The following is an 18563-nucleotide window of genomic DNA, read 5'->3' as shown; positions in this document are numbered from 1 at the left end:
TAGTTTGCATGTAAAATTATTGATTTCCTCGTTTCTATTTTGTTGTGTTTGCCATTGTAATTGCCTTAACTACAAAACTTTGGAGCTGTTTGCGATTACAAGGAATAACCTAAGAAAATGTGAAATATTGACTTTAGTTAGAAGTTAGAGAGGAACTTAGCCTAGGACCTCATAGTGTATTTTTGTCCCCAGATGTTGTTTTGAGGATGCGCAGCAGATGAGGAATGTCATCTTCACGTAAACACAATAGCTGCCACTATTTTTCTGGCTTAAAATTTGGTTTTGACTTTGTTTTTAGAGAAATGTTTTTTTACAGACATACTCTTGCCATAGCAGATATCCACTGCTGTGATCCGTTGTCTTGTAGATCCTAGACTTTCAGTAGTTGTGAGTAGAGATTGGCTTGTCCCATCCTTACTGACAGCTAGTGCTCCAACCATCCCTGCCAAACAAACACCACGATTGACTATAGTATTGGTCATATTAAAGGCATTAAAATATTGTAATTGTGTACATGTGGTGGAACTATACATTCTATTCTCAGGTTAACTGTTTTGTATATAGTGCAAAGTTACATTTTTTGTGTCAGTTTAGAATATTTCCATTTCAGTTCTCACTAAAAATCCTATTCCTATGTTAAAGTTACAGCTGGTTAAAACATGAACTTCATTGAATTGGGCCAGACAGCTGATCTACATTACCGATTTCAGTAAGAATACACCAATTTTCCAACCTAACCATACTGAAAGGAAAATTACAGCTATGACATGTTTTATGAAACCAAATAAACTTTTGCGAGTTACCAAATATAAGAGAGAGAAATATAATTTCAGACTGTATTCTATGAGTGGCTCATTCATCTAGGATCTATTGCAATAACAACTGGATACAACTGGTTCATGGGGTGTCTAGTGTAATACGTTTGGCTCATTCATCTAGGATCTATTGCAATAACAACTGGATACAACTGGTTCATGGGGTGTCTAGTGTAATACGTTATCCTAAAGACAACGTACTTAACAAGATTTTGTTAGAATGAATACACATGAACATTCATGTTTCTGTACACAATCTGATTTATACGCTTTGAAGAAATACAAACTAAACTGCCCAGTAAAATACATCTATATATACACAATCCAATGTATGTTTGTTTGTTTGTCCTTTATGGACTCCGAAGCCGCTCGACAGATTGTAATGAAACTTTCAGGCATTATTAAGCATTATTCAAGGATGGTTTGTGTGAAGTTTGGTGCAGATCCGCTAAAAGGGCTCCGCCCTAGTGGCTCTAGAGTTTCCCATGTTAACCTTATGAGTACTCATAACATAATTAAATGGAATTAAAGAATCTTAACAGCTGGTTCAACCAAACAATTTGATTCTGCGATGTTCAATAGCATAAAAAAGTTAACATGTTTACCAACAGGGTGCAGCACTTTTAAATTTATGATAACAGCCAATTTGCAACCAAAAGGTGAGTGAGCGTAGCGAATGAACTTCAACCTGGAGGCGAGTTAGCATAAAGAACGAGCTAACCTGAAGGCGAGAGAGCGCAGCGAACGAGCTCCAACCTAAAGGTGAGTAAGCATAGCAAACAAACTTTAACCGGACGTGATTGAGCCATGCGAACGAGCTCATCTTGAAAATCAACGAGTATTGACATAAAACCACATTAGGACAGGACGATGTCTGTCGGGCCAGCTAGTGTTTAATAAAAACTGTCTTGCTGTAATCATGGAAAAAAGAATTGTTATTATTATTATTATTATTCTTTGTCATGAGAGCCGAAGCCCCCTGACTACATACCCGGTACCTATCGTGAGACATGGAAAAAAGAATGAGTAGAAAGATTTAATGATCTTGTTACGCTACGTCTTTTATGTGCTTTTATGAGGGGAAATATCCAAATAATTTTTTTTACTTTGCCAAACCTGTTAAATTTTATCATAAATCAATGACTCAGTAGAGAATTACTCATTCTTGTGATCAAACCAGATATTATGTTCACATTATTTTAGTGATGAGCGCTCTAACCATTTAACTGCCTAGCCAGTAGTTAAACTTGCTCTAACCAGTACTGGCCAGCTATAGTCAAACTTCAGTCAGTTTTAGAGCAAGTATTTAGTTGATAATCTAAAATCTTTAATGAAATAACAAATTACCTGTGGTACTAATAACCAGACATCCTTCAACTGATCTTCCGCCAAACTGTCGAACGGAAGGTGCAAATCTTACGTGTGTGAACTTCTCACTGTATAAGTAATTGTCTTTCTTTTCGGGTACGATCACAATCTGCAATACCATTAGACATGTTTATCATATGATTAAAGCTATGAACTAAACTAGTAAAAACTGGTAACGTTCATTTAATCCAACACACAGTTCCAGTAAAGAGAACTTCACAATCTATGAACACATGTTTTGGGACCACAGTCAACAAATTTGGCTTGAGCTCAATTTTAGTTGCACGAGCTTGTAGGCTAGGCCTGTCTCAAAAATAAACATATAATAAAATAGAACATGGACAACGAGAGTATCAAACCTTCTTCCCATTGTGAAAGAAAGCAGCACCAATGATGTGTTCTCCCGGGAAGCTGACGGAACCGAGGCATTGCCAGTCGTTGAGAATGTAGTCACGCAACGTCCACAAAGACACGGTCCCACTGGAGTCGGCCACCAACAATTTGTGTCCCGGGAGATCCCATTCCAGTGCAGTGACAACAGCTGGACTTGACAGAATCCTTGAGGCAAAATCAACTGATTAGTTAATGATACAGAATGCTATTTTATACCTACAAAATCAGTTTTTTTTAAACAAAGGATGAAACAGATTTAACACAATTTAGCTTAGCAAAATATTTTGGTATCTTTTACATTATGGAACATGGGATTTCATCTTAAAATTTTTATGAGTAGAATTACAGATAATTAAGTTGTACAGAATGATTATCTAAATCATCACTTAAAAGTATTTTTTTTCTCCGTCACTCTTTAAGGAAAATTTTTTTTAATTAAAAGCCTATTTTTCTATTAGACTGTATTTGTTTACATTTGTCATGTTTAACAGATTAGTTGGTATAGTTACACCAAGTAGGACTACAATATAGCGGATATGGATATACCAAACTTTAATAGCTAAGGCTGTTCCAATTACAACATGGCTCCCCTGTTCTTTAATTTTTAACTAAATATTATCAACGGAAAGTAAATAAAAGAAGAATCTTATAACACTTAAAACATATATTTACGCTTATACTGTTACTCACAAGACAGTAAATATACAAAAAAGATGGTAAGTGGTGATTGATTTCTATTGGAGTGTCCAATCAAAATTGATCACCACTTTCTTTGTATATCTTACCATCTTGTGAGTAACAGTATTAGCGTAAATATATGTTTTAAGTGTTATAAGACGTTTCTTTTATTTACTTTCCGTAAATTTAATAACATGTACAATGCTGATCAAGAAGTTATTTAAATATTGTCTTAAATTTTGAAATAGACTGGAAACTATTTTTACAACAGTAAAAAATAAGATATTTTGTATTTAGGGCCTTCTTATTTTACCATTATTTACCAAAAATATTACTTAGGTACTTATTACTAAAAGGCTTGTGATGGTATTTGCCTACTAGGAAGATGGTGGCGGAACAGCAGCTCCGTTCCGTGACTACTTTAATCTTTTCTATTGTCCTCTACAGACTGCATAAATAGCTTGCATAAATAAACATTGGCTATTTGTGCATGTTGAGTCTTGATATTGTACGAATTATAAGTGAACTTGAGGTAGAGCATGGTGTTAATTCTCAGCAATGCAGCGAAAAGTGTGAATTGTGGGCAGGAATATTTGCTTATTGGAAACACATTATTTTTCTGGTGCCACCGCGTGAGCATTTATCTGCAGAAATGAGAGTCTACAAGGTTTTTATAGGTGCCTTAGAATAAACAGGCTTACTTAGCAAATTCCATGTGTCTGTCATGTAAACATTTAACAGATTAATTGCCTAAAAATGATGGCAATGTAGATAAATAAACACACTGTGCTTCAAGATCTCTTGTGCACCTGTTTCTCGGCTGCATAGCTTAGGTTTTCTTAAGTAATCTCTCCACCTCCAGCCACATAATAGCCAGCCATATTTATATAGGTCTACAGTAATTTGTTCAACTATAGTAAAGTGTAACTAGATTGGGAAGAAAAGCAATATCCTAATTAGAAAAAGAGACACTTCCACGGTTAGGAGCTCTTCCTACAACAGGAGAACAATTTTTTGTACTTTGTTTTAAACAATGGGGTGTAAACACCAGTGACTTACTTGTGGCTGAACCATGGTGTGTTCAGATCTGCCACGTAAACATGTGAACCCCAAGTCTTTCCTGATACATCGTCGAGCTCAGTACGGGTTGTAAATGCCACGATGTTCTGACTTGACACAGAACATAGTGTTTCACCATCATGCAAGCTGTAACATTTAAATTCCTTATTAAACTAAAATGAAAGTTTAAAAAGAACAATATGTGTCCTCCACCTCTATAGCCTACTAAAATGTAACTTAATAAGGAGCAGGACAGGTGTAATGGACAATCCCCAAACTTATTTAGGTAACTCAATAACTTAATGCTGTCAACTCCCACTTAACTTAAGACTGCCACTGTTTATTTAAGGTGGGCCTCTCCCATCAGCTAAGCCACATATTAAGTTAGGTTCTAATGGATTACACACGTACGAACCCACGCATGTAGAATTAATTGCTGAAACTAACTGGAATTGTGTGTACAAGCTTGAGTCTCCTGATGAGGTAGAGCATTTTATTACTGATCATATAGAGAAAGTGAAAGTGTTTGGTGAGGTTGCTCCTATTGTTTGTAAGAAGGTAAATAACACGGGAAAAAGCTCCTTGGATAAATGAAGCAATTAAAGAATTGTCAATTGTTGAAAATAAACATTGTAACAAATATTGGAGGACCAGAGATTCTTCAGACTGGTATGAGTATAAAACCATAAGAAATAGTAGTTTGAATTTCATGATCCAAGAGGCTAAGAAAATATTCTTTTTTAACAAGCTTGCCTCATGTGAAAACCCTACAGGTTTCTGGGACCGTTTGAAAAATAGTGAGATTGTAAGTAGTAAGAGAAATAGTAGGCTCCCCCTTGATTTAGACATTAATAAGAAAAAATAATATTTTGTCATGGGATCTGGAAAAGAGATAAACACTGAATTGCTGAATAAACTTCAACAAGAGATAACATAATTGCCTCCCTCAGGACATTAAGAGCTCCAAATCATAGGCTATGGTTCATTCAGGGCCTTAATCAAGAAAAAACAACTCTAAAATATAAATTGTAAATGTTTTTAATTTGTAGTTATTTGTATATTAAGAACTAGAGTAACTAGTTAATAGCATAAATGGAAGCGGAGCGGAACACCATGTTAATCTCTTCTACGCGCCTAGGAAAACCCAGCTTAAGTTAAACTTAGGCTACACAACTTGGTATCATTGAGTCTACATGATACTTTAATGTAGGCTATGATATAAAAGTTATAGTCATTTAAGTTAACCCTCCCAGTGTTACTTGACGAAAATTCGACAAGCAGCACACTTTGTGTAGTGTTACTTGTCGATTTTTCGACACGCAGACATCGTTTACGGCGAAGGCTCTATGACTGACTGAATCGGATTGAACTGGATCGAGTTAGGTATCGTTCTTTCCGTAATATTCTAAGCTTTCTCCAGAGGTCTGTCTCTAAGCGCTATTCATTTTAGTTCCGAAAATATTGTAGCAGACAGCTGACGTGCGTGTATTTGTAAACAGCTAGGTTCCCCCGGACCGATGACTGATGTGTTTTATTACGTTTATCATTGTTTTAGTGTTAAAAATCAAAAGTAGTGATATACGTGGTGCATTATAAGAAGATTTAAGTGGTTTTGAAGTGCTGGTTGATGATCCTGAAGAAGTAGGTAGTGATATTGATGTAAATTATCAGCCAGATTCCTAGCTATGGTTAGGCTATGCATTCTTAGCTAAACGCTATGTACTGAAATCAGTTTTTTGCCCATAACTTATTTATTTGCAAATATACTTCCTTATATTATTATATATTTGTAATCCTCATAAAATTTAGAACAAAGTGGCTATTTTCAAATATTTATAGGCCTATAATTTATACAATTTCATTGAGCGCGAACTTATTTTTTTTTTGAAAATTTTCGAAATTATATTTTTTTTACCTAAAAATTTTTTTTTTGAAAAAATGTTCCTTATGTTTTATATATAATATTGAAGCCCATGATTTTCCAAACAAAATGGTATATAGAACATTAGAATTAACATTGTTTTAAGCTCCTCAGATCCGTTTTAATAAAACCTTGCAAATGCGCCAAAAATAGGTGGACATTAAGGCCTAAACTATGGACACTTGGAGGGTTAAGCAAGGCCTAAGATTAGGCCTATTCACTGTAGCCTAAGTTAGAACCTTATAAACTGTGAATGCAGTTTATAGGCTATACGAACATGAACATGAATAGACTAGGCTTAAGGCCATACAATCAAATGAACCCTTATATTATGTCAGTGAAATTAGTGAACATAGCCTAGACCTATGTATGTGTAACTTTTGGACTGAAGAAAAGAAAAAGGTTACCTACCTTTCGAATTCAGGGTGTATCTTCGCAGATGTGTTATGTTTTCTATATAAGGCATAGACCAAATCCATAATGGATAAATAATATTCTGTGTAGTATATGCCTAATGACGGGAACAGTTATTTTTGTTTACGTTGTTTAGCTTGACTTGACAGTCTTGCTTGACACCGACTTTGACTTTGGCGACTTTTGATTTGAATCTATACTCAGCTCAGTCCAGTCCAGTCCATAACCCCAAAATTAACACAGCCTTGGCGATGTTGGCGATGATATGATGTAGACTTGGTTTGGTTTTAGTATTGGATTGGACCATTATTGGACCTCGTGGACGGACTTGTGTTGTGATTGTGAATGTGAAACTGTGAAAGTGAAAGTGAAACTGAACTGAAACACTGAAACTGAAACATGAAGATTCAAGAAGAAGGAAGTTGTTGTTGTTAGACGGACAGAGAAAAGAAAGTAGGGCAGACATAAGACATAAGTTTAAAGTAAAAAGAAGTAGTGATTAGTGAAGTAGACCAAAACAGCACAATTACGTGGACACCAGTGTTTTAACTTAGAGAATTTGGACAACCAGCCTACTGTATATTTTTAAAACTTCTAAATAGCCTAGAGGTACATTTCATGTTGATTTTTTGTTTCTATTTATTATTCCTAGTCCAGCCAAATGTAGGCCCTAAACTTACTAAGCCTTGGCCTAGGCCTAGGTTTAGTTGAAGAAAATAGGCCTTTAAGTTACTTACTAGGCCTACTATGTGCGACCTGTATTACCCCAGATCTATTTATTGAGCATGTTAACATCCAGTTTTCTCAAACATAACAATTTTACCATCATTCTGAAAGTAAGGCTTAGGCTACTAATAACACAGGTAATAAAAAACAGGCACTGGTAGGCCTATACTGTCCACAAAAAAGTCAGCGACGCTATTGCAAGATCTCTGAAGTCGGTACATCGTGTCGATTGCTGTGTAGTTGGTACGATGTTGCTGCCTAGCGAACAGGTATCTAGAGTGAGTGGCTGAAGGGGTCCTAAACAGGATCCAGCTCAGCATATTGGGACAGTCAATCATGCCAAAATGGGTTGGCCATTCCCCACTTCTAACATTGGCCACTGCTAAGTTAGGGTTAAGGATCTTTGACAGCAGTACGTCAGCGGAGAATCTGCGATCTGCAGAGTTTGGAGTCCCAGATCACGAGATACTTCCTCGATGGGAACCTGACGATAGAGAAAGCCGTTCCTGACACCCACCATTCGGAAAAATCTTCAATTTGAATAGTCTCTAGTTCCTCTATGAGAAACTTCTGGTGGGGGTTCCACACTGGAGAGCCATATTCAAGAATTTGGCGTACCAAAGCACAGATTGTTGAAATTAATTATTTTTATTTAATCTTCACACAGTAAAAATGTAGTTGTCAAATGTAACTTATTAATCAGTTAGGATACCCTTTACCTGTTACACCTGTGAATTGTATTTCAGTCAAATTGGTAAATCTTTGTAGGTACTACTTAAAAAAATCAAATAAATAGAAACATCAACAAATACTTTTGTGTTACAGGAGCTTTTTTGACTAGGCTTCAAAATGCCTGTAAGCGAAGGAAGGCAACCAAACTACGATGACTTGAACGATCCAGTTATGAATATAAAAGGAGGACTGCATGTGCAGTGAGTAACTAGCACACTTTTTCTATAATTTAGAATACTTCATTGCGCATCCACATTAAACAGATTCAGTAGCCTACTTTAATTTTTATATGTATTAAGGTGTTTTAAAAGGCAATGTACAGTGTGCTTTAACAGTTACTGGCTGAAGAAAGTGAAGGGGCTTAGAGAGGTATGCCTACATGAAATATTTAAAAATATAAGCTGATATATAGGCCTATGGTTAGGTTACTGTGATTTGTTTGGTTTTCATATTGTAAACTAACACCAGAGCTATTTCAGGGTTTGAATTGGCAATGTCTGCCAACATCTCTGGACAACAACATGTCAACATGTCTGGACATATGCGGATTAGTAAATTCAGAACAGTTACTTGAATCCTTCAGTGTTTTATCTGTGTTCGTTGATACAAACTATTAGGCCTATATGTCATATTACACTAGATAAATTACAGATAGTTACCGGTATACTATGTACACTAAGCCCACTCTAAAGAAAATTTTTAACATGTAATGTGTCTGTTGTAAGAAAAAAGCCCCAATTATTTCTTCAGTCAGGAATAAGTGGCCTGTTTGCTAAACCTTTTAATATCGTATAGGTCTACTTTTGAGTAGATTCTGCTGTAAGAGATTGGCAGGCAAAGCCCACTTTATAGAAGGGTCTAGTAAATGTTAACCCATTGAGGGCCGCAGTATTTGAGGTTTGCCATGCATAACTTAGCCTACCTGCTAGGAATTACAGCCATTTCCCCTCATAAGATTTACCCGTTTAGTAATATCATCATAAAATACTGTACTTGTTTTATTAACATTTTTGGACTCAAATTGTTTTGTTTGGTAGATTATTAGATTGTGCATTGTAAAATACTAATTTTACTTGAACTTAACTTAGGCCTATATGAGTTACAATAAATGTAGAAACAATTGACATGAGACAATTGACAGAAATATTGTAAAATTTATTTTCATTTCTATAGTTTGAATTAAAATATAGGCTAATTTTAAATTATTCATTGACATTCAAATATTTATTTTAAAGAACAGTACCAGGAGACCAAGTTTGCTCAAATTGAATTAAACATTTAATTAGACAAATTAATTAGCTAAATTAAAAATATTTATTATATAGGTTCGGTAATTAAAGTGAACACATTTTAGATGATACGAAAAAAAATTTAATACACTATGCCTATGCCTATCACATAATGTTTTACGTTTCAACTACCATATCGATCAGGTTGTCGTATAACAGGATCGGAGGAGCATTTTAATGATAAATTATTGTTTATAACTTATTTCCAAAGTCTACTACATTGCGGGTGTGAGTAGGGTTTGTTGGCGGTAAGAACATTTTGAAGCCGTTTTGGTTCTTAAACCCAAGAGTAGGCCATGCAATATACAAATGGAAGTGGACAGATGATCCATTTCTAGCACAATCTCGGCCGTCTTGGCACTCAAGCTACGACAATGGTGCGTCTTGGAGCGAGTCGCGATGGCACTCACAGGGTCAATGAAAACGGGTGATAGCTCTTTAGCGATATAATATAATACCTAAGTGACTTTTTATGCAGTGCCGTTGTTGTTGTAGTCCTATTTGCCAACAAATGTTCCACATTTTATTTTTCAAGTGAACAATACTGTAAAATTCATTATTACTTACCTGCAGTTATTTATTGGGAATGATTATTTAATTTCCTTGTCTCATTACTTATCACAACACTAGTACTACAAAGTTTTGAATATTACTTGCTTGAAGCTTCTCACCAAACAGCACATAAGAAAATGTAGAATACAGATGATTGATATTTGCTTACGATACAGCCTTTTTACAGTGTTTAAACCAAAACTTAATTCAAAATTTATAAATTTAACTGGGCTTTTCCACTGGTTATTGTATTGCTTATTGTGTGTTAAATTTGTTTCTTTCAGAGAATTGTTAGCCAATCGTAAAACTGAGTTTGAGATTAAGCCTGATGAAGATCTAGAAGATCAGGAATGGACTTCTCCTGAATCTTGTTTTGATTTTGAGAAAATCCAAAACACTATAAATTTGGACATGATTGATGTTGAAGATACAGAAGATGGTACACCATTTGATAAGTTCCGTAGAAAAATGGTGGACATTAGGGAAGACGGAAAAGTGAAAAAATTTGTAAGTAACCATTGTTTATATGTTTCTTTAAAACAGATTTATCAATCTGCGATGATAGAGATTTCATGTAGAATGAAATTGTTACCTTCCCAAAACCTTAAGGGTTAAAAAATATGGGCTATAATAAGCTACTGTAGTGTAACATGATTAACATACCATTTACTTTAACATTCTATTTGTTCTATAAATCTAGAGGCCTATAAAAACTATTAAGCCTATTCGTATTGTGTAATGGGCTCCCTCACATCAGTTTCAGATTCAAAACGAGGATGAACGTTTTTCCTATATAACTATTGTTTACCAAAATACTTCCTTCATGATTTCCTAACTGTACATGGTCTATCTGAAAAATTTTTCCAGGCTTCTGCAACCCAGTATGCAAAATTTTTTGTTACTGTTATTACCTTCTGAGTTGCAGAAAAAAAATTTTCCTTTGTCGAACTGTTCAATCAAGGAAGTCATAAGCAGGCCTGGGTCCAGGGTGAATAGTGCCCTCAGCTGCAAACAGCTTTGGCCCTCTGTACTGGAGGAGGCCCCAAAAACCCAAATGGCAGATAGCTATAATAAGCTAAAACACCAGAACAAGTTTTTTTTTACAAGCCCCAGCAGCCTAACGGTTAATCGTATCGTAAAACAACATGATTCTAGGCCTGATGAAAAATCTCTTTAACTCATACAATAGGTAGTTGAAAATGTGACAGTGACATTTAAATATTATTTAAGTTAATGTTTTATTTACTGTTAGTTAGTGTACATTTGTGTTTTTTGTGACGATTTGGCTTTCCCATTCAGGTCTTCATTCAGGCCAAGAGCCTGCTCTTCTCACTAATATCCTCTTACACCATATGAAAACCTTTTGAACATTTTTCACCTGTAATGTTGAATAAAGTAATGTGAGATTTCTATTTTACAGGTAGTTAAACGTGGAGTGGGTCCCCAAGTGCCTCCCAACGCTGTAGTCTATGTGAGGTATCAAGCATACGTTGAGTATTCGGAGGTCCCGTTTGATAGCACATTGTGGCAGGCTGGAGGAGAGAAAGACGATCCTATTCCCTTTGACTTCTCCAAAACTCAAATGTTGCCGGGGCTACAGGAGGCAATCCTTACCATGCAGAAGGGGGAGAAAGCTGAAGTACTCATACACCCGGACTTGGCCTTCGGAAAGTTGGGGTGTCCTCCTCGTATCCCTCCCGGTTAGAATATATTTTCATTACGCATCTATCTTTGCCGTAGACAATTTTTTCTCCACATTATTCTGTATGGATTTTGTCTCAAAAACTATTGTTTGATTTCTGCTTAGTTAAATGGGATTTCATATCGTACAACAGTAATTTTGCTTGATATACCAGCTCATATACATCTTTTATATTTTTAGTTTTATAAGACGATTCTTTGCATTACAATTATGGGCGTCTGGAAAATAAAAAAAAATGTTTGGTAACTTTAGTAATTGTGAATATTCTTAAGTAACTAAAGTGAAATAACCACATTGGTTTTTATTAATTATGGGATAGGGATGATTCCAGAAATGTTCGATTCCGATTCTATTATGTTAAAAACGTTTCCTGCAACAGAGTAGACATGGTCATTGTCTCCCTCCTTTATGATCGCTGCCAAATTGTAAATATTCGAGAAATTGTCGCAGACGCGTTCTGCGATCGCACTAACATAAACTTGACTTGGCATGACTCGTCCTATTTTCCTTAAAATACTCTAAATTTCGCTAATCTAATCATCCAAATTTTTGATTACTATTCAAATGGGGTCTGGTACCAATTGATTCAGATAATTTGAGTTAATAGTGTAACATTAGGTTTGCTGCTACAGGGAAAATAGTAATGGCTAATTCTCTATATGGAATACTCGCTAAAAAAAGTTTGTTATTAAGGAGTATATTTTTTATTGGCAGTGGGTATATATTATAAACAAACACACAACTTCTAAAAAATGTTGATAGTAGTCCTAGTGAGCCCTTCAAGTCAGTGTGTGGTCTTTTAGTTTAGGGTAGAATATTCAAAAATAGTATGACACTCGTCTGAAATGTGTTTATCATACTTGTTTGGTAAGAACCTTGACTCGTCCGTGAAACACTATCTCCTGGACTAGCAATGTACCAAAGCAAGGCTTGTTTCTATCAGATGGATTGGTAGTTTAATTGTGTTCTGTTTTGTTACAGATGCAACTGTCTTGTTTATTGTGGAACTCCACAGATTCATAGATTGTGGAGACGTAGTCGAGAACCAAGATGAACTTGATATGTATGAACGAAGGGCATTCAAAAATACCAAGGAGATTGCCAACAAGCATCACTTGCTTGGTAATGATTTGTTCAACAATGGCAACTACAGGGCTGCCGTTGATAAGTAAGTGCTTACTACGTCTCAATAAGTTCAAGTTGTATTAAATAAGACTCATATGACGATTATAAGGTTCTCTTGGAGTGAACCGGATACAGACTGTTTGTAGCCATTTTCCTAATAGGAAATGGCCTTTGCATAAATACAGTGTATTTATTTTCACTTGCCACTGTCCAACTATAGCAAGCATTCAATTCAGATCCCACTGATCACTAATGGATTTTTTCAACGTGATATTGCCACTACCTAAAGGCCTATTCTGAATCAATGTAAAAAACAATTCCGGGGGAGAGCCTTGGAAATAAAAGAACAGTAACCTATCTCAGTTTCCTACTGCCAAGTGAATAGGTGAAATGAACGTATGGTACTTCACATTGATTAATATCTTCTTTTCAGATACCGTCAAGCAATCAACGTGATGCATAATACAAGATTGGCAGACGATGTGGAGGAAGAAGAAAGAAATACTCGTTTGATACAGTATTACAAAAACGCTTGCCTATGCTACAAAAATCTAAAAAATTACAAGCGTATTTGTGTATTGGTCGCAGACGCTATCAACGTTGATAAAAGCAAGGTGTTCTCTGAATTCAAACTGCTCTACTTGTAAGTGTCATGACAAATTTACAATTTATAAGTCTCAAATAAATGAACGGCGACATTTTTAAGTAAACTGCCTTTGCTATTAAATTTTTATTAACTATATCAGGAGTTCTCAACCTCTTTTGCATGCCCCCTAGAATCACAAATAATTTATCTCATGCCCCCATATCCACCAATATATAGTAAAATGTTGATGTAGCATATTTTTGATTAGGTAATGTGATTCAAAACTTAAATATTTTATTTTATACAGCTATAACCCCAAATTGTAGTGTCATTAAAAAAAAGTTGATAGTTGCTATAATTTGTCCTTATAGCAAAAACATTTTCATTTCTCAATACCTTATTGCTGCAGTATTGAAAGTAAGCTAGGTTACTTAAAAAAAACAAAAAAAAAACAGATAGTCTATAGTACACATTGGAAGCACAAAACACTCAATACTTTCACCTGAAGGCTTTACCAAGTGTAAACATAGAGCGTTTAATACATAACGTTGACAAATATTGTGTGTTTTGTGTCTATTTTCTGTTTTTTCAATGTGTACAATGGCCTATCTGAACTTTTTCCTCACTTAAGCTAGCTGCTATCTTTCCTCTTATAAAAATCAAAATCCCGCCTGAAGCCTTTCCTTGAACAAAGCTAAAAGTGTCGTAGGGTTAATCCTCTATTCGACAATTAACTAATAGCTCTGTTCATAACTACTTTACTAGGCAAAACAATTATTTTAGAACTGACCAATGTAACTATCGAAGGGGAATTAATTCAACTTTTGAGCTGGGTAGAAGAATGTATAATAAATTACCGAACCATGTAAAGCAGCTAGATTTAATTAGATATAAGTCTTATTTGAAGCGGCTCCTCTTAGAATTAAGTATATAAAGTGTTGAAGAATTTGTTAAATATTTAGATGTTTATTTGTGTCATAGCTAGTTGTATTGTTTCTTTTTTCTAAATGTTATGACGATGCACCAGTTTGATGTTACCTGCTGTAACCCATAAATGTTATGTGCAAATAAATACTTTGACTTTTGACTTTAACTCTCATATTTTTAGTTGGGGGTATGCGAAAATGATGCTTGGAGAGTATGGGGCTGCCAAAGATCATCTGCTGAGAGCTCAGCGGCTGCGGCCACAGGAGACGGCTATTTCTCAGGCACTGAAAGATGTAAGCAAACTGAGTATGGTCTAGTTGTACAACATACAGCATTTGGACAACATTTAATACAAGACTTTAGATTCGTTCAGCTCGAGCTTAAATCTTCAACAAAGGTTATAGGTTTTAATTTAAGCAAACGGATTGGTTATTGACTAATATTCTTAACTAGCTGGCCCGACAGACGTCGTCCTGTCCTAATGTGGTTTTATGTCAAATGCTCGTTCATTTTCAATATGAGCTCGTTCGCATGGCTCAATCACGTCCTGATTGATGTTCGTTCGCTGCGCTCACTCACTTTTAGGTTGGAGCTCGTTTGCTGCGCTCACTTGCCTTCAGGTTAGCTCGTTCGCTACGCTAACTCGCCTCCAGGTTGAAGTTCGTTCGCTACGTTCACTCACCTTTTGGTTGCAAATTAGCTGTCATAAATAAAAAAAAAATAATAGTGCTGCACCCTATTGTTAAACCTATTAACTGTTTAATGCTATTGAACATCACAGAATCAAATTCTTTAGTTGAACCAGCTGTTAAGATTCTTTAATTCTATTTAAATATGAATACTCATAAGGTTAACATGGAAAACTCCAGAGACACTGGGGCGGAGCCCTTTTGACGGATCTGCACCAAACTTCACAAAAACCATCCTTGAATAATGCTTAATAATGCATGAAAGTTTCATTAGAATCTGTCGAGCGGTTTCGGAGTCCATAAAGGACAAACAAACATACATTGGATTTGATATACAGGGTGAGTTTTAATTGTCCCCCCCCAACTTTTTTCTACATTTTTTCAAATATCAATCCCAGACCACTTCCAAACATTGGGTAGTAGGTACTTCATTTTGACAAGGTGGTCATTTCCGGCCGCCATCTTGGATCCGCCATATTGGATGCAAAAATTTTTTTTTTAATGTAAAGGTGGGGTTGTGACCCATTATTTCGAACTACATTTTTACCCTGATTACAATGCCGCAACTCGTTTTTAAAAATCTTGATTCATTCTAAAGTTATGAGGGCTTTTTAAAACTTTATTTTTAGCCCATTTTAACATTGTGCATTTACAAACTAAGACCATAAACTCAAAATAGTGCTAGATAAAAATAAGTATACACTACCAGTAATTGTCGACCTATTTTACTTGGTTATGACTGATGTATTTTTTTCGGCCGCCATCTTGGATCCGCCATTTTGAAATGTGATAAATTATTTTAAATATGAAGGGGGTGTTGTGACCCATCATTTCGAACTACTTTTTTAAGCTGAACTTAGTTCCATGATCCGTTTTTCATTTTAATTTTTTTATTTTGAAATATTGACATTTTTAACAAAAAAATTGCAATATTTCATAAATAAAACTTGATAACAAAAAATGGATTGCGGCATTGAGTTTAGCTTAAAAAAGTAGTTCAAAATGATGGGCAAATAAAGATTAATTGTCTGTTGTCTATTAATAAGCTTATCAGCATAAAAAACAGTAGTGTTACGGGCCTAGGGCTCTCTGACAAACATTTAAGTTCTGCCACAACATCTCACATAGCTTTTTTTATGGTTCCAGCTTGAGGCGAAGAAAATTCATGCTATGGAGGAAGAGAAATTAATGATGCGTAGAGCGTTTGGAAACATGGCTCCTTCTACTGTGAAAGTAGGTTATTCAATAGTTGACCAATCTTTTGTTTTGTATAAAGAAATGTTAATCCAAAAATTGAATGACTCAAAGAAAGAGGCAAAAGGTTATGAACGAGATTCAAATATGTAGTAATTAAAGCTTGGAGAGGCTGAGGATTGTTGGTTTTTTACGTTTATTGTTATTGAGTTTATGGAAGATACTGTGTATACATTACTCAATAATTCAGCTATTTATAATATTTGGATCTCCATATTTGGAGATTGGCTGTATACTAACTGAGATCTATGTTTATAGTAGGATCCATCTTATTTATGAAATACAAGAGAATATTAATATAAATTGAAGAAAACTCTGTTTGACATATTATAGCCTTTTTCTTATAAATCGCTAAAAATACAACAGTTAAAGCGGTTTGGATTGAGATTTTGTATTCTTACTCCCAACAATAGTTACCATTTTTCCCTGTTTTGTCTGACACTACACTACTGCTCGTTACTAACAATTCTATTTCTCAGATAACCGAAGTGGATGACAGTGAGGCACAGTTCCGGGACACAGTCAGGGAGGAGTTGAAGTGTTTTGCCGATGATTCTTCACGAAAGGATATTTTCAAGAGAGACCAGCAGTTTACCGGTGAAGAAGAAAGAGTTTATCTGGACGAAGCGAAAGCTTTGGGGCTGTACGCAAGAATTGTTGACAGTGTTAGAAGAGTCATCCACATCACAAAACCGGCCGACTACAAAGATTAGTCTGAATACCAGCTCTATAACAAAGAAAGCCCTGACAATGTAAACTAAATTAAAACACATGGACGTTACATAGAGCACAAGGGTCTAGGATTTTTTTAGGATAGTAGGCTTATTAATATTTGAATGGAAAAGAGTCCAAATTGGCCTGAATCTCTTCGCAACTCATACCTTCCCGAGTTAAACATTCTGTCAGTAGCTGTGAAATATTCCAATGTTTTGTGTTTCCTATGCAATTTTAGACTCTTTTCCACTCAGTTAAGCATGCTATCCTCACAAAAATCCTAAATACAGACACAATGCTCGATAAAAAAAAAATTCAAATTGTCAATGAAATTACATTTACAACACATTGGGGAATAACAAGAGTTGATTATGTTTAGTTTCAAGTATTGGCACAACAAATTTGTTTCCTCAGTAAAATCATTATACTCTAGCTCATGTGTTTCTAAATTAATCGAATTTATTCGTCAATAACTTAATTAATTAAAACAACCAAGTAAATACCTCACATCTTTAGGCTATTCTATGATTAAAATGTATATTAGAGGATGACAAAATCAAAGTTGAAAACAATTTCACTTTTTTGTGGCGTAGTTAAAAAATCTTTATATTTATTATTAAAAAACTAACCAAACCTAACCTAAACCTCTTTGTAATAACAAAAGGATTTTGATTGATAAGGTTTCTTTTGGATTTTAAGGGTTTTGGTTCTATCACTTAATGTAAATCTGAGTCCAAACTTTTTTCAAAGGCTTAAGCTGAGTTTTTGGCTTTCTGTAATAGTTATATAACTGGTATGGACCTAAGTAATTTTAAATGACAAGTGATGTCTACTCAAGTTGTTTTTTGCCTTAGAATGTTAAAAACTTGATACTTTTTTGAACGTAGGCTAATTGACTTTGGTTCACAAGTTTTATATTTTATTATGTTAAGAGAATTTTTTATTTTCATGTTTGTTAATTTGTTATGTAAGAGAAATAAATGTAAATACATTTTCTCTTTCCAAAACCGATTTTGTTTTGCTGTTATGCTTGTCTAATCCACGTTTCCTGTAGAACAGCTTCCACAGCAGCAGCTAGCCAGGTAGATGTGTTTCTGCGTGTTAGTTAAATTTATATAATGAAATTACTCTGGATTATAATTGTTTTGGATTGAACAAAATAGGTATGTTTGCTAACTAAAAATAAATCTGAAAAGGTTTGGAATGTGTGTATTCAAATAATTTGTTTAACTTTTATTAACACACTTTTACTAAACTGCATTTACTCTGTTGTTTTAGGGCTGTATTTTAAAATGTTACCGAATATGAGGGCTAATAAAGGAACGTTTCCATCTGACGTGATAGCTCATTTTCTATTACAGTCGTGTCTGCTTATTTAAGGACTGTTCAGCCAACAGTAAAAGTATCATTGTCACAGTATTAAAGTTTAAATAAAGGGCATCACTAATCTAACATACTTTCTCCCATTAGCTTGTCAACAACACTTACCAAGCGGTGGTAGTTACTTGGTTTTTAAGAAAATAAGTTGCAAAAACTTTTAAACCTGTAATTTTTACAGAAATAAGGGTTTTTTTTTACCCTTCGCGGACGTGTGACGGATATTTCCGCCTAAGTCTTTG

General features: G+C 35.0%; 2 protein-coding genes across 2 annotated transcripts in view; one reads left to right on the top strand and one right to left on the bottom strand.

Moving 5' to 3' along the window:
* Positions 1-6750, bottom strand: part of LOC129000869 (mediator of RNA polymerase II transcription subunit 16-like) — a 28247-nt gene extending 21497 nt beyond the window's left edge. The window contains exons 1-5 of the mRNA XM_054427924.1: positions 6646-6750; positions 4314-4460; positions 2543-2741; positions 2163-2292; positions 323-442 (exon numbers count right to left, since the gene is read on the bottom strand). Of these exons, the coding sequence (XP_054283899.1) occupies positions 323-442; positions 2163-2292; positions 2543-2741; positions 4314-4460; positions 6646-6713 (664 nt within the window). The 5' untranslated portion in view covers positions 6714-6750. The remainder of the gene's footprint in view (positions 1-322; positions 443-2162; positions 2293-2542; positions 2742-4313; positions 4461-6645) is intronic.
* Positions 6751-7087: 337 nt separating this feature from the next.
* Positions 7088-17955, top strand: LOC129001797 (inactive peptidyl-prolyl cis-trans isomerase FKBP6-like). The gene is made up of 9 exons (XM_054429239.1): positions 7088-7257; positions 8200-8306; positions 10232-10454; positions 11368-11647; positions 12631-12817; positions 13208-13417; positions 14469-14580; positions 16123-16209; positions 16710-17955. Exons 2-9 carry the CDS (start codon positions 8224-8226, stop codon positions 16941-16943), a joined length of 1416 nt encoding a protein of 471 aa, XP_054285214.1. The 5' UTR covers positions 7088-7257; positions 8200-8223; the 3' UTR covers positions 16944-17955.
* Positions 17956-18563: the final 608 nt, after the last annotated feature.

The sequence above is a fragment of the Macrosteles quadrilineatus genome, unplaced genomic scaffold (assembly GCF_028750875.1).
Source record: "Macrosteles quadrilineatus isolate MER2022 unplaced genomic scaffold, UCM_ALF_1.0 Scaffold_8__2_contigs__length_117827958, whole genome shotgun sequence".
Taxonomy (NCBI): domain Eukaryota; kingdom Metazoa; phylum Arthropoda; class Insecta; order Hemiptera; family Cicadellidae; genus Macrosteles; species Macrosteles quadrilineatus.
Note: the sequence above shows the minus strand (reverse complement) of the source record. Positions and strands in the feature narration are given on the sequence as shown.